Raw genomic sequence first — 15,727 nt, forward strand, 5'->3', positions numbered from 1 at the left:
CATAATGTTTAGCTATTTTAAATGTTCACAGAGCTCAGCTGGAAATAAAGGTATATATAATTTTGGCAGTGCCTAATTACATTCTGTATCTTTAAAACACTTTTCAGCCAGCCCTTGTTACAAATTCTGTGACTGGTACAGATTCTAAGCAAAGGAAAGTAGAGGAATGAAACCAAGTGTGGCTGAAGAAGTTCTCAAAGGATAGTTAAGTTGAGCAAGTACCTCTACCTGCCTGGACTTAGCACTGGGACGTGATGGAAAACTTCAAGGCTAAATTAATCATCTTCTGTGTTTTTTGTTTGTTTGTTTGTTTGTGTTTTTTTTTTTTTGAGCAGAAAAGCTGGAGTCCCAATCTTTCACATTTCTGCAGCCCTTCCTGTACAAGAAGGCTTCAAACTCTGATTTCAATTGCTCCCTCATGTAAGTCAAAACCATGCTCTCAAAGACACCTTTTTCAGAATCCCCAAAGTGCTCAATTCCCACCCAATAACAGACTGCAGTACGTGGGAGGGGAACTTTTAGTTGCTGCTTGGTCAAAGGTAACAGGTGCCATAGCCAACAGTGTGCAGAGGTAGCCAAGCCCCTCAGGTCTGCACTCGTTGGGGCTTTACTCAGTGCAGTGACACCACTAGTGGTTAGTTAGCTGGGTGTTGGGAGCTGAGCCACGTACACCTGCTCAGGTTGGAATGTTTTAATTTTTATTCACTGTGGCAATTTCTCCCTTGCTATCACACCCTATGTTCTTTGTCAAATCACAGCTGAAGGGCCTCCCACTCAAGGAACGCAGCCTGAATTCTTCTGACAACCAGGTTGGATTCGGGTGATTCACTTCATGAATCAGACAGAACATACCCTACATTAGCCATTGGTTTTCCACACTACTCAGATGCAAAATTTAGTAAATAACCCTAAAATCCTACCCTTGTGGGTCACAGTCTTTTCATTTTGCCCTTGCCTGTGGCTGATTAATGCAAATTGAATTTCATGCCAATCAGCTCAAGCAATCTGCACAGTGTACAGAAATGCAGCATTTCCACTAGAAGGCAAAATTTTTCTCAACAGTTACTGATGCTTTCACACAAAGGTCAGAATTTTAAATGCACTGGTATCCAAGAGAAAATTTTAAAAATTGAATCACAGCAATCTTAGATTTTTGAATTGAAAAATCTGGCTGCGTTACTTTTGATTTTTTTCCAAGTTTAGTGTAAGTCTGAATAAAAACATTTAAAACATACAACAACCCTGCTTTTTAAAGATTGATCTCTGTAAAAAGAGCCAGGAATGTACTTAGCTATTTCCAGAAAATGGCCAAGTTAAACAACACACAACGACAAAATTTCCCCTGACTAAAAAAATGTAATACATTTCATGACTATTCACTACATTGCTCCTAAAATGAGTTCACATTTTGAGCCATTATTTCAGTTAAGTCTCATAATTAGCTCAGCCCTGTCTTCTTACATTAAATACTAATTCCAGGCAGAGAGGGGAAGTTTAAAAACAAACAAACAAAACCCAAACAAACAAACAAAAATGCAGGCTCAGGAGACACTCTGGAATGCAGCTGAACTGTATGCTATAGAGAACACAACCCCAGTACGTAGCCCTTACTGAAGTCTTGATATCAATGTGCCAGAGCATCCTCTGCATGTACCTTTGAAATAACTGAAATACTACAACTGGAATATCCAGTGTTTTCTGAACATAATCCAGAAATTTTTAGTCAGGTAGACGTTCTTTTCCTATGAACTTCAGGAACATGAGAGTTTCTCCTGTTTTCTAAGTAAGAATTTAAGACTGCAAATTCAGCAAAGGTTGATTCTAGAGTATTGCATTATACTGCGTTTATTAACAAGGGAGATTAATGTTTTAACTGGCTGGTCTCAAAATTCATAGTTAATTGAGAAATTCAATCTTTAGTGTTTTTTGTTTCCCTACAGAACCCAGTTCCAATAAATACTCTGTTGCCATTAGAAATTGCATTGCATAAGTCTCTATTAAGCAAAACATTTCAAGATGTAAACACTTAAAAAGAACAGTGTACTTTTTGCTGAGGCTGTCCCCCCAAAATTGAGTTTGGTCAGTCCAATTTTTTTAACGTGATTTTGGGTATCTAGCCTGTACAAAGCTTTTTGCAATGTAGTTACTTGAAACAAAGTAACACTAACAAATCAAAGGAAATAGGTGAACTATAGAGAGTCTTCGGTAAGAAAAAAACCTTTCTCTTTTTTAGCTGACATTCTGTCATGAGGAATGTTAGCTCTCTCTGAAATGCTGAAGAAAATATTTGTTCTCTAAGCAAATATACCCTACCTGTATATGAGGTTTTAAAAGTTGCCGCTTTAAGTCAAATATCACTGAATAGCTAAATAACATTATCAAGGTATCAGGTGCTTCATGTTTGTCAGTGTAGCTATGAAATATTCTCCTGCTAGCTGACCACCTTTAATTTAGCCTAGACTCATAGTAAAATGTTTTGTTGGATGATCAGAGATTTACGTGACGGGAGCCTGGGGGCTTCAGTCCAGTGTCTCCACATGCGCAGGCACTAAGCATGAAAGCCAAAGAGCAGGAGGGCAGGATAAGCTGCCCGTTAGCTCCCACAGGGTGCAAGTCCAGGACCCTCCAATATGGATCTGAAGTACAGTGGTAAGGGCCTGAAGTGAAAAAATGCACAGCTACTGCCTAGTCTCTGTTAGTCTCTGTGTTGGGCTCTACTATGTGGGGCCAGGAATATTTGCTCTCCAGGGCATGGGTTAATTTTTTGCCTCTAGCATACATAGTGATTTGTAAAATGTACGATGGGAATGTCTTTGGAATTTGATTCAGCTTCAGAAAAAAAGTGAGCTCCTGACAGGCTGAACTGCCAGGCCTGTGTGAGAACTCAAGGGTTAATAAAACCAATGGTGAGCAGTCATCAAGAGGCAGAGAGTAGCAAACATACTGGACACAAACAGGTGATAAAAGCTGATAAGAGAGATGACAAAATTAAGAAAATAAAGAACACTGTTATAAAGATTTATAGATCAGCTAAAGCAGAGCAAAATAAATGATAACAAATACTGATAAAAAAGAAATGGGGCATCGGCCATATAAACACACAGGAAACTTCAATGCTTCTGTATAGTACTATGACACTGCTTTGTTTACACCAGCATTGACCTTTTGCTCCCAAAGAAGTTTATTAACCATCTTGGTCTTTCTTTGTGTTGCTTTACTCATCAAGAGAAAGTTGTACAGGGTTGATTCTGATGAATGGCTTTTTCAGAAAGTCAAGTTATCCTTGACTAGATGCAGATGGCCTAGTAAAAAATGAATGCTGCCAGCAGACATTGTCTTTATCAGTAGTAAAAGTTCAGCAGGGACTAGACTTCCTCATCTCTGGCCAGAGAAACCCAGCCTTCTGTTTCAGCACCATATCACATATTGTCCTAATGAATTCTTGTAACACACTGCAGCCCAGATAAATATGCTTATATTAATGGTTTTTGGCAGTCTGGGGCATGGTACAGAATTGACACAAGTGTTTGGATTCTGCCTGAAGCAGACACCAGGAATTTACACAGCTAAGAAATATTGGACTGTCGTTAGGTTGTTTGTCCTGCGTGATGACCTTCAGTATTGCAAACTGCAGTTCATCCTCCCTAGGCTGCCTTCATAAAAGGAAGCCTGCAGCAAGCCGTGCTGAAGCCCTGCAGCTCCGAGCAGGCAGAGGAAGCAGCCCAGTCGCTAGAAGGTCTCATTCATTCCACAGCAGCGCAAGCACTGATTTGAGATCCATATTTCAAGCAGTCCAGTGGGCTTTCAGCAGGGCAATATCTGTGGCAGGCAACTCAAATCCTGCTGCCATGTGGTCTTTCCTTTCTTTGGTTCTCTGTTAATTCTTCTTTGCAACAATAGAAAGAAACACACACCTCCACACCTCCGAGGTAATGAGCAGTGAGTGATTTACAGTGCACACCTCTTCAGGGCATGAAGCATCATTCTAGGCAACCTCAAGGACGGTAGGATCTTGGCCTTTGAAGAAGACCAGGCAATACCAGGGACAAACAGCAACCAGATCTTAAAACTCAGTGATTCTCGATAGCTACCCAGGTCCACTTGGATACATGCTGTAATGATAACCTCTGCAGGCTGTTGTAATACATTTTGAGTTGTGTGACACGATATTCTGCAGCTCTGAGTGCTGCTTTGCAAGCACGGCAACTTTCTGTTGCAAATTAGGAAATTCCTTCAGCTGCAGTGGGTGGCTTTCTAGGACAAGCCACCTAGTGTCTGAAAGCGAAAAAGCTTTCTAGTCTATAGTTCTTTGTTGAACTGACTTTCTTAGCACACAGTAGATAAAAACCTCTTTATTTGCCTTTACAATGTACCTTTGCTGTGTCGCTAGGCCCATAACTTAACATAAAAACCTCAGTTACATGGTTAAAAATGTCAGAGACCTTCCCAAGAGGGAACATGAGGCAGATGTGATTATTGTACTAGTAGAGTACATGCACAAGGACACACAACTCTCGGGCAGGATTTTTTCCGCACAATGAAGTTACTTTTTTTTTTTTTTTCCGGTTATATTTTTCAACATCACATTCAAATAAAAGGGAGTTCTGGGGCATGACTCAGATGTGAATGAGCCATAAAAAGAAACAGCCTGAAAATAAATATATTCATATTTCTCTCCTGCACCACTATACTAAGGTGTGCCCTGTGTGTTTTTTTAAATCCTCTTGCACCAAAAGGGCATTTTTGATGCTGGGGAAAGGCACCTAGTTTTATATTAGATTTATCTAGCCATTCAAGCCAGGATGATCCGACAGGTCTTTCCACTACTGCTCAGCTTATTTTTGCAGCTTAAGATCTCGCCTCTGCAAGAGTTCCTCAGAACAAAAGTACCCCATTTCACATAAAAAAAAAAAAAAAAACAAAAACAGTGATGCTATTAAATTATATTTACACCTGTGGGATATGCATTTAGTCATCAGGAGTAAAAAAAAGCCCTGCCTGGGACTGTACTTTCTCATTCAAGATTTTCAGTGCCTTTAAATGCTTGAATTTTAACACCGTACCTATGGCTTGCAGCCTCTTTGGGGCAGCGTCCTCCTGTGTTCCTACAGTTGCCGGCCCAAGACCTGCCCATGTTACGTGTGGCTTCTAGAAGAATGCCACCCTTCAGACCATCCTCAATGATCGGGGCTCTTTGGGGTCTCAAAGCTGGCATGGCTGGTTGGATTTCACTCTCTGTGGAAAACCACACTTCATTTACTGGATGCTCTGACTTACTTCCAGTGGCCATGGTGCTCTTGGTCACCTCACCACCATTATTTAAGGACCCCACTGTGCTGGTAGAGCCAAATGTGCTCGTCAGTGCAGAGATGGTTTGAGTTGGAAGGGACTAAAGATCAACCAGTCGATGGCCAAACTGAGCACTTAAAACCGGGTTTCATCATGCTGCTATTTGAAGCTACAGAAGTTCTGCCAGTATTTTTTATGGGAATCAACGCAGGCTGTGCTGACAACATCAAAGTATGCAAAGCATAGTACAAGCACAAAGAACATCATCTCTGTGTATTTGTCTTAGCCTCATTTAAATCACATTCTGACCAACCCTGTTCTTTCCTATTTTATTTCCTACAAATAGTTTCTCATGAAAAACAAGGAAAAAAAATGTTTTTGTTTTTTTGATGTCTGTGTGCTCTGTGCTGGTAACTTGCTAGAAGACAAGCTGTGTGGGTAGAAGTTCTTCAAAAATCTGCTTTTTAGCAAGTCTGTTGGGGCATCTCACCAGTGAAACCAAGGGCAGCAGTTAGAACTGGTGCACCTGAGAGCTCACCCGTTTCTACCTGCCAGGCTCATCTTCCTTTAAGCCTGCTCTGACAGTTCACCTTTGTCCCTCACAGGAGGCTGCTGACAGCCCTGGAAAGTCTCCCCAGAACGCCAATAGCCACTCGGCTCCTCCACTGAGCACTGGGGGCTCAGAGCTCTCCGAGGCTATTGGCCCACCGTGCCTGTCCTCCGAGTTTATCTCAGCTCTACCCCCGGTTTTGTCACTGTATCCTTCAATCCCCTCTCTCCCCATAAAAGTGTCTAGCTGTCTCTTAAACTCACTTTACCATTTGCTTCTTTGACCTCACTTGGCAACTTATCCTTGTGTTTATTATTTGAGGTGGAATAGTTCTGGCTACATTCCTGGTTTTACTCTTAATTGTCTAATTTTTAGAATGGTGTCAGTGGGGTTGGATTTGGGCTTGGGTTTTGTGTGTTTTGTTTTTTTTTTTAAACTCATTGCTCTTGTGACCAGGTCTTCATTTTCACTAGGCTCCTTCGTGTCATCAGGACTTCCAATAGCTAAAAGGATCCTCATGAATCTTTTATTGGATCTTCCCAAATATTGCAGCTGGCCTTTCTCATCCACTACTGCCATTCTGAACTGCAGACACTGCCTTTAATTACCTTTTTGTTAATTGGGGGAGGGGGGCACTTTCCTGAAGTGAGGAGGAATTCTCCAGCTCAAAAGCCCAAGGGGAAGGAACAAACAGGGCTCGAGCAGGAACGAGCAGCACAACCTTTGCATGTCCTCCGGCAGCACACCTCTGCCACGTGGTTGCCTTCAGGTGCCCTCCTCATGCCAGAGACTGCCAGCTCCGAGGTGTGGAGCTGCAGGCATCTCTGGGCCCCTCCGTCCACCCCAAAGCCTTGTCGTGCTTTTGGACAAGGTGCAGGGAGCAACGTGCTTACCGTGCTGGATTTGCTGTCAGGTCACACTGCTGATTGGAAAACGCTGCGTGTGATAGGGTTTTCTCAGTGCCTGTTTGGAGAAGGGGAAGGAGGAAGAAACACTCGTTTAAAGCACCCACCTTCATCTTCAGGACCTGTTCTCAGTTGCTGTAAGGTTGGTTGCTGGAGCAGTGAAAGGAATCCTACTGACATCCTGAAACAGATAGGCCTGGTTGGAGTGGCAACTAAAATGAATGAGTTGCCTAACCCACCACAGAGAGAGAAACAAAGAGCTTCTTCTCTGCTAGTCCCCCACTTCCCTCACAGGAATGCCAGGAGGCTAGGACTGCCTTCACGTTGGCTGCCTAATTGCAGCCAGATAACGACTCTGTACCTCCTGCTTGGCCAACACAGTCTGTGCCCTAAAGAATCTGACGTGCACCCTAAGTGTGGCCGTGTGGCCACAGGCTAGGCACATTAGGTCTCAGGTGTTTATCAAGCAGCAGGGACACTTGGCTGGACTCACCCACCTTGAAAAAAATCAGTGCAAGGGAATCCTTGAATCTCAGCTGACAATATCAGAGAGAAGAGAGACAACGTTCCCTTTCCTACCCAACACATACTGTACATCATGAAGTGACAAGGAGAAGTACACGTGTTACCAATGCCACTAACATTCTGTATTCTGGGGGTGAGGGAAGCTACAGAACAGGAAAAGTATGTCAGTCACAGTAAGACATTAACCATCAGCCAAAAGAGCATCAGTCACTATTTGCAGTTTAAGAACACAGGCCAGAGGCATAAAAAAAGATTTTTTCAATTAATTGTGGAATTGAAAATTTTCCAGAGAGTTAAGGATACTTGTAAGATATAATGAAGTGCAGCCCCCTCGTCTTTCATACGGAGGTCAAGCTCACAGAAACCCGGCCTGCCGAGCACTTTCTGCTGGCTGCAAAATGAGGAATTGCATGCTGCAAGAACCAGCATCTGGGGGCTGCTTCTGAGAAATTCATGTAGTGCAGCACTTCAATAAAGGTGGCTTACCTTGCTGATAGAATCTTGGAAACGGGGAAATGAGAGGGAGAGACATAAAATGCCTCTCACAGCAAAGACTGTAAAATGACTAGGAATAACAATAAAAAAAAAAAATCATGTAAACATTTACCTTTGTCTTCACTGTACTCAGAGTGTTGGAAGACATAATGAGCATCAAACAATAGAGTAGCAGTAAGTACTTTCATTGAAAAAGGGGCGACAGCAAAAACCAGAGGACATACTCCGTCACTCATCACCCCATACTTCATTTTTGTAGCCATCTACCATTATTATTTGGCGTGCTATTCACCAAGCAGCACAACTATGGACGTACTTATTTACAGGTCATTGGAAGTCTGGCCTGTGCTGCAGCGGAGTTTTGGTTATATTTCACAAAAGATAGCTTTATTTGTGTTTGACTAATGCAGGCACAACTGGAGGTTGATTTTTCTTTTTTTGGCTTTTAGTATAAACATTTCTGACAGCTCTCTATTTTGGGTGCAGGCTGAAAAACATTGTTTTGTAGTTGCAGAACATTGCTGGGTAAATCAGAAGACATTGTCTTTACGACTGAACTTTTCTCTCAAGAAAGCAGGAGGAGTTGCTTTATTTTTTAATTCTGAGCAGTTTTATACACACCATTCACTCCAAATATTTGATGTTTGCCACACTTGTTATGAGTTTCTCCAGAGAGATGCTGTCTTTTGGCAGCAAAAGATAAAGTTGACTGATACAAATGAGTCACAGTACCCCAACAGTAATTAACAGTGATGCAATACCCAAGCGAAAAAGAGGACTTGAAGAATTAACTGTTGAGTTTTCTTGACGATGCAGCTGCACTTTAAGAGAGAAAGCTCAACCCATCATAGAACTCCATTGTGTACATTAGAGAAAAAAGCTTGGCAAGATACATTAAAGATTTTTGCTAAAGAGATACAAATATTTTGCAAGGTCGAAGGGCACTCAGGCAGGCTGTACTTACTTCCAAAGAAAAGCAGGCAGTATGACAAAGAAACAATATTTTTTTTTTATCTTCATTTTCACACTTCATCATCTACGAAAGACTGTCTTTTTCAACCTGCTGAACTGATTTAAGCCACCTCAACTCTAAGTTAACTTTTACTTAAAAGTCCCCGTATGACATCGTAATCTAAGAAGTTATCTGTGCTTACGGTTTCAGCACAGTTCTGCAGAAGGCCAATGCTTCTATTTATAAACTGGATTGCACTATTCTATAAAGTCTTTATACAAATCTTATAGATCTAAAGAAAAGGAATATTTTTGTAAGAAGACGAACGATTGAAGCAACTGTGTTATAGCACAATATGAAACTCGACACTGTTTTCTGCTGCCAGTATGATTCCCAAGTGAGATGGATAAATTGTGGTCAAGACCTGGACAGGTTAACTAGTGGTCATCAGTGCTGGTGGTACCTTTATATACAAAAAAAAAAATGGATACTATTGGACAGGGCATTTGAAATTTAATACCAGACATGAAACAAGACATCTGTTGGACTCTCATTTGTTTCTCTTTGAATGGGCTTTAATTGAAAGCTCAGTGAAAAATGCAGGTTACATTCTTAGTGTTATCAATAGTTTGTAACAGCAACAACATCAGAACAGTGATGCATCTAATATTTATACACTTTCTAATTTTAGATGTCTAAGAGCAATACATTATCAGATATATATATACACACAATTTCAAGCAATTAAAAGTAAATAATAAACCCCTCCTCCCAAAACCCTGAAACAATATATTTCCTTACACTAATAATGTCTTTTTCACATATACTTGACAAAGAGTCTTTTTAAGTTACTTATCTTAAGAGTAATCTGTTAATGGAGATCCTGGACCAGCCCCATTAAAAGTTCAGTTTTAAGTTTATACAGCTTGCTAGCCACATAACCAGCGTGGCTTTACATTGTAAACAAATCCCAAATGTCTACAATGATTGGAATCACTTTTGTGTAGAGGAGATCTATACATCGCATGATGGAATAAATTTAAACCAATACATTAAAAGGGGGGGGGGCGGGGGGGGGGGGGGGCGTGGAGGGAAAGAGAGTTATTTGACAAACAAAACAGTTTGGAGGGATCAATTATGTGATTATTTAAAAAACAAGTTAACTTAATGGTAAGATTCTTATTTTCTGAACAGAGGTTCTGGTTCATCTAGCTTTAACTGCTCTAGAAATAATTTCTTTAAAAAAAAAAAAAAGGTTTGATTTGTGAAATTCAGAAGCATTGCTTCCAACCTTAAAAGCTTGCCCTTTGGCAGTACGAGTACAAAGCTTACCGAAAGTATCTCAGGTGATTGTTCTGTCTCATCTGGTGAGGATAACTGTACTAGCATTTGGAAACGTCAGGATATGCACAAAAGTAGTAAGCATAAAGCTTACCTTCAACAGGGACTAATCACCCTACCTGCTGCTGGACTTAAAAAGGTAGAATAAAATGCACCTAGAAAAGTTCAAGCGAAAATAAAAACAGAAAACTGCAAACACCCATGGAAGGTAAGCATAGGTTAGAGTAATCTTGAAACTGCGGCAATCTTGCTCACTTTTTAACAAAATTACAAATAGAAATCTTCTGAACTTTTTGAATAAGAAATTTTGTAAGTCCAAATGGAAGACAAAGCTGAGCAGAATCCTACGGTTTAGTTAACTTGTGTCATATGGGACGCGAAGACAGCTGCAGCTTTCTGACAGAGGTGATCGAAGATGGCTGATAAAGTTTGCAGTAGCTCATAGTGTCCCATCTGGTTTATTCACTTGTTTGAACTGTCTAAAGGGCCAACTGCAGTTTAGTCATGTTCCTCTGGTGCATGTTGTGATGACGAACTAATTCATCAGACCTGGCAAATTTTTTTTGACAGCTGGGCCACCGGCAACTGAAAGGCTTTTCACCTGTTAACAAAACACCCTGTTATTAACTGGGTATACGGCTTGCCTGGGACACTGCTATTTCTTTTCTTTCTGCGGGGCTGTGAGGAGCTAGGCAGATCTCCTGGCAGGAGGAGAGGCATCCTGGGCCATCCTGAGAGGGTGTGGGAGTGCCCTCAATTACTGCTCACATCTGCACTCAGTGCTTGCTTACATCTCCCCCAGCTGATGTTTACCAACAGCCTTTCCACGTGATGTAGAGCATTTTGCAGTGGATTGTTCCTGAAGACAGGACTTTGCTGAACACCCCATTGCCATGTTTATGCTACTCTCAGTTCTTGGACAAACTGGTTTAAGAGTAACTCTGGCATTCACACAAGCTTCAGCTGAACCTCTGACTGTGCTGCAGACGTGCTGTTACTCACTGTGAGAAGTGTCAGTGACTACTTAGAGCTCGACCTCAAGTCAAGGAGAGTTTTTCCTGCAAGTTCAATGAATTTTGTCCAGAGTTCTTTGAAACCGGTGAGTGTAAAGGAATATGGCAGAAGCAACAGCAGTCAACGTGAAGTTTGCTGACCCTGACTGAAAGTTTCCCAGTACTGTCTAAATAAAGTAGATTCACATATTCACATCTATGGGAGATTTTAAAGGCCCCAGTATTCAGTATTTTTCTAACATTCTTACAGGTATAATAATAATTCACAGAATCACAGAATTGAAGGGGTTGGAAGGGACCTCAAAAGATCATCGGATCCAACCCCCCCCTGCCAAAGCAGGTTCCTTGGAGCAGGCTGCCCATTCACTAAAAATGACCCCAAACGAAGCAGATACAATTTTAACAAGAAATGCCATCACCTCTTTACAGTTTAATCTGGTCTCTCTATTTTCTATGATATTTAAGAGGAATTTCAGGCTGTGTGTCTGATGCCGCAGGAATGCTGATGGAATGCTTTCATTAGCTCAGAGCAGTGCCCACTGACTCGGGTTTCTTTTAGACTTGCATTTTCTCCACTGCCCCAGACAGATGCAGTATTTTACAGGAGGTTCAGCTCTGGACTCTTCCATGCTGTCTATGTACCTCGTACTCTCCAACTCAAGACACGAGGTCACCCAAACATCTTCTTTTCTTCTTTGCCTCACACTTTGTACATTTCACAAACATCCAAATTCAGGCAAAAGCGAATCTGGCATTGGCATAAATGCTGTGTATTTCTGTTTGCAAAATCCCATGCAATAAACAGATTATAGAAAGCAGGGAAATCAACTTAAAATCTACTTTATCCAGTTAACATACATGCTGGCAAAAGCATCAACCATCTCACATGAGTGCATAAAACAGTATGGGACAAAGCTGGTCTGGTCAGAGCTACTGATAAAAATCACAGATTGTATAAAGCGGTCATCTTACATCTCAGCAGCATTAACAGAACCATCCTGTGAACTGATGCGAGCTATGTATTACTGGCAAACTTTTCACTGAACTACCACAATAAAAGCAGCAGAGTTTTGCTGTTTCACAAGCAATTTCAATTGTCCACTCATGACAGGGGGCAGCGATCTATTCATTCAGTGCTGGGCACAGATTATCTTACATAACTTCACTATACAGGCATCAGAAATAACATTTCAATTGCTAAAAGCAGACAAGCGGTCCTGAATTTGTAGCCTACCAAATAGTTTAACAGTTGCTTTACAAATAAGCCACAAGAGATGAAAGTTACCTACACTTCCCTTCACCAAGACTTAACATGGAACAAGTTAAACTGAACTAAGTGTTTTCTTGCAAAATTTAGGGGACGAAATAGAAAGAAATGAAGCTACAGGGCAGGATGGACACAAAAAATCCCCAACTATCACTCATGCTCATTCCTCTCAGGATATGTATATTTAACAGTCAAAGGAGCATCGTCAACAGCAGCAGGCAGCTGAGCTGAGAGCCCCCGCAAAACCTGAGCCAGTGGCAGGCAGCGAGCCCAGGCAAAGGTCTGTGCTACACGGTAATCAGCACTCAAGTGAGGCTGCTTTCAGCAATGAGGGCAGGGTGGGCTTGGATCACATGGGGCAAAGAAGAACTAGAACAGGGAGACTAGTTTCAATAGAAAAAAAGAGAGTAATTATTCACTGATTTAGCTGATCTGGGGTAAAAAAATTACTGAAGTCAGGAGATCACGGAGTCTTTCCATGAATTATCAGATCAGTTAGCAGTGAAATGTGAAGGAGAATATAGTTTTTCCTAATTTGCTAACATGTGGCAACCACTTGCATTTTGTCTCTACCAGAATGTTACCTCTTGGTGATAATGAAAATATCTTGCTTCATACGCACGCACCAGAACCAGATCCTGCAGCTCAGTGTGAAATGCCAGGGATAAGCCAGTAACACAGCCATGCCCTTTGCCAGTGCAGATATCATCACTGCTTGAAGCATTTATCTGGCCGGTGCCACAGGAAATGCCGTTATTCTTAGGTGAATCATTCTCATTATTAAAATTTCTTTTTTATACTTGACAGTCTTTAATAGGTATTTTTATGGTCCAAAAAAGAAGAAAGAATCCTTAGCAGAAGAAAAAAAGGATTTTCTGGCTCCTTGTCCACCAGTAGAGAGACTGAATTTAAAAAGGCTAGCCCTGGTGTAGAAAACACTGTGACATCTAGTAACATGTCAAAGCACTTGGTAAACAATCACTTCATAAAAATATGGCATATGTAGTGGAAGGGAACATAAAATGTCACTTCATAAGAATAATTCTAAACCTTAAAACTAAAATATAGAGGTTGCTGAAGTTGCCTCTTAATGGTGTTTACACTTACGTGAGGACAAAGTAGACTAAAATGCCTGCTATTTTTTTCCCCTGTATTCATGTGAAATATCATAGTTTCTACAAAAAGGTCCTCGAATATTTGAGTAAGCTTTTACTTCAGCATCTGTCAGTGTGAGTTTGCAAAAGGCACTCCTTTTATCTTCTGGAGAGATTACAGTACAAGCAGCAACAGCAAGAGCTTTGCCGTGCTATCCTGCATTAGGCTCAACTGACACTTAGGAGAAGCATGAATAGGCATGAATACTTTAGATTACAGACCTTCAGCTGAAGCTAGAATTAAAGTTTCTGTCTTGTAGGTTTTTTCAGTGAAGGCAATAGATCAAGTTGACATTTGTGGGCTGAGACCATAATGTTTGTTTCACTATAGCTGACAAAATATATTTTACCAAGCTGAAATTTCCTTAAACACGACAAAAGAAAGCGTAGTTTCAAAAATCACCTAAAGCCCACTGTGAAAAGTGACTGTGATATTTAGGGGATGTTGTCACACTGGTTAATCAGCATACTCTGAAATGATTTCTGATGTTCTGAATATTTAATCCCTGGTTAAGAGACTTCCTAATCATTAAATTTACAACAACATTGTTTAAAAATTAATAAATAATGAAATATAAATGTGAATAAAGGTTTACGCACTTGTTTTACCTGTATGAGTCCTGGTATGAGTCTTCAGATGATCAGATCTGGAGAACTTTCTCTGACAGGTTTTACACTGGAAGGGTTTCACCCCTGAATAGAGAGAAAAAAACTATTCTTATATTCCAACACCTTTTAGAAGGGTGGATGACATCATCTATTTCTGTATTTGCAAAATTCTGGATTTTTTTGTACTAGTTACTCTAACTGCTCCTCCCAGCTTCATGGCTACACGTTACAGAAAGTCATTAATCAGGCTGCCACACACAGTCCCTTTGTAACCCCCTCTTCCAGTGTCTGGGTCTGAAGCATCCAAACAGCACCAGCATAAATAAACACCCACTTATATTGTTGGAATAAGGAGGATCTGCAAACTTCCATTAATTCTGATCCTGTGGCTTGACGCTCTTGCCATCATGTATGAGCACACATGGCATGAGAAAAATAGCAGCACAGAGGTATATTTTTATATACTCCCAGCAGGCTTAACTTTACACTTCTGCTACTTACTTTACACGCTACACATAGGTCTCTGGGACTGCTGAACACAAAGGTTCTAGTATGCAGGTGCTAAAAGCATATCATCCCAAAGAAGTATTTTTACCACCAGCTTTCAGAGATACTTCCTCCCCCTCTAAATATCATTTCAGTGTGATAGAACATCTTTAGTAAACGTAGTAGGCAGAAATTCTCCACAGAACTTGAGTAAACCAATTGTGAGACTATTCCCTGAGATATAGGAGACCCAAACACAATTTCTTGCTGCAGCTCAATCAGAGGAGTATTCTAAAACCCCTCCTCATGTCCCATGCAGGGTGCCCTCATGGTTCAACTTTCAAACAGGAGGCCAGAGTCATTGTTATCGTGTTTTCTGTGATTTTGTGAACAGCTGTCTCCCCTGTTAATCTGGGCCTCCAAGAACTCCAGAAATGCTGAAGCGGGTTGTCTTGATAATTCCAGAAAATAGTGTATGAGCAAAAATCAAATTGCTGAATTTCAAATAAACTCAGAAATAGTTTGGGCCGTCTTAGAATATTCTACCCGGTAAATGATTGACAAAGAAGACTCACAAAGTCTCACTATGATCCAGACCTGTTCATGACTGCTATTGCCTTCTCCATAGTATGTTAACAGCTGCTATACACTTTCCAGGTTATTTTTGGCCAGCTGCACTCCAGCACAATCCAGCCAGCCAGATTGTCAACATTTCTCTCCTTGATACTCCTAGAATTCTTCTTTAGTTGGCAGAATTCAAGAAAGGCTCAAATCCAAGCTTAAGTGTCTTGCTGAATTAGGTACTTTTAGCTGATGTGGTTTTTCCTTCTCCCTTCTGCTTTCCACATGCAAGTGCACAGTAATTTCGCCAGCCTTTCAGGTTACGCACATGCAGGATTCACATACTAGCATTGCCAAAAAAATACCAGAATATCGACAGTAGCATTTGTCAGACTACTCATTGGAAATTCTTTCTTGCAAAACTGTTTTTAAAATAGTGGGCTTCCTATACTGAGGATACCGTATAGAGCGAGGAGTTTCATTTAGAAAGCTGCTTCAAAAAATGGTGGCAGGACAAAAAGCTTGCATATACAACCATGGCAGTAATGCCAACAACAAAAACAGGCGCACCCCCCTCCTA

General features: G+C 41.0%; 1 protein-coding gene across 10 annotated transcripts in view; it reads right to left on the reverse strand.

The window, feature by feature from the left end:
- Positions 1-8,322: 8,322 nt before the first annotated feature.
- The window catches only part of WT1 (WT1 transcription factor), an 84,739-nt gene continuing 77,334 nt past the window's right edge, over positions 8,323-15,727 (reverse strand). For 6 of the 10 annotated variants that reach the window (XM_072039233.1, XM_072039232.1, XM_038180201.2 and 3 more), the window contains 2 exons: positions 14,092-14,184; positions 9,961-10,658 (listed from right to left, as the gene is read on the reverse strand). In XM_072039233.1, the coding sequence (XP_071895334.1) occupies positions 10,537-10,658; positions 14,092-14,184 (215 nt within the window). In that variant the 3' untranslated portion in view covers positions 9,961-10,536. Of the gene's footprint in view, positions 9,180-9,269; positions 10,659-14,091; positions 14,185-15,727 lie in introns of those variants that run through there. The other 4 variants (XM_072039231.1, XM_072039230.1, XM_027458462.3 and 1 more) reach the window with 4 other exon arrangements.

Source organism: Anas platyrhynchos, chromosome 5 (genome assembly GCF_047663525.1).
Source record: "Anas platyrhynchos isolate ZD024472 breed Pekin duck chromosome 5, IASCAAS_PekinDuck_T2T, whole genome shotgun sequence".
NCBI classification, from domain to species: domain Eukaryota; kingdom Metazoa; phylum Chordata; class Aves; order Anseriformes; family Anatidae; genus Anas; species Anas platyrhynchos.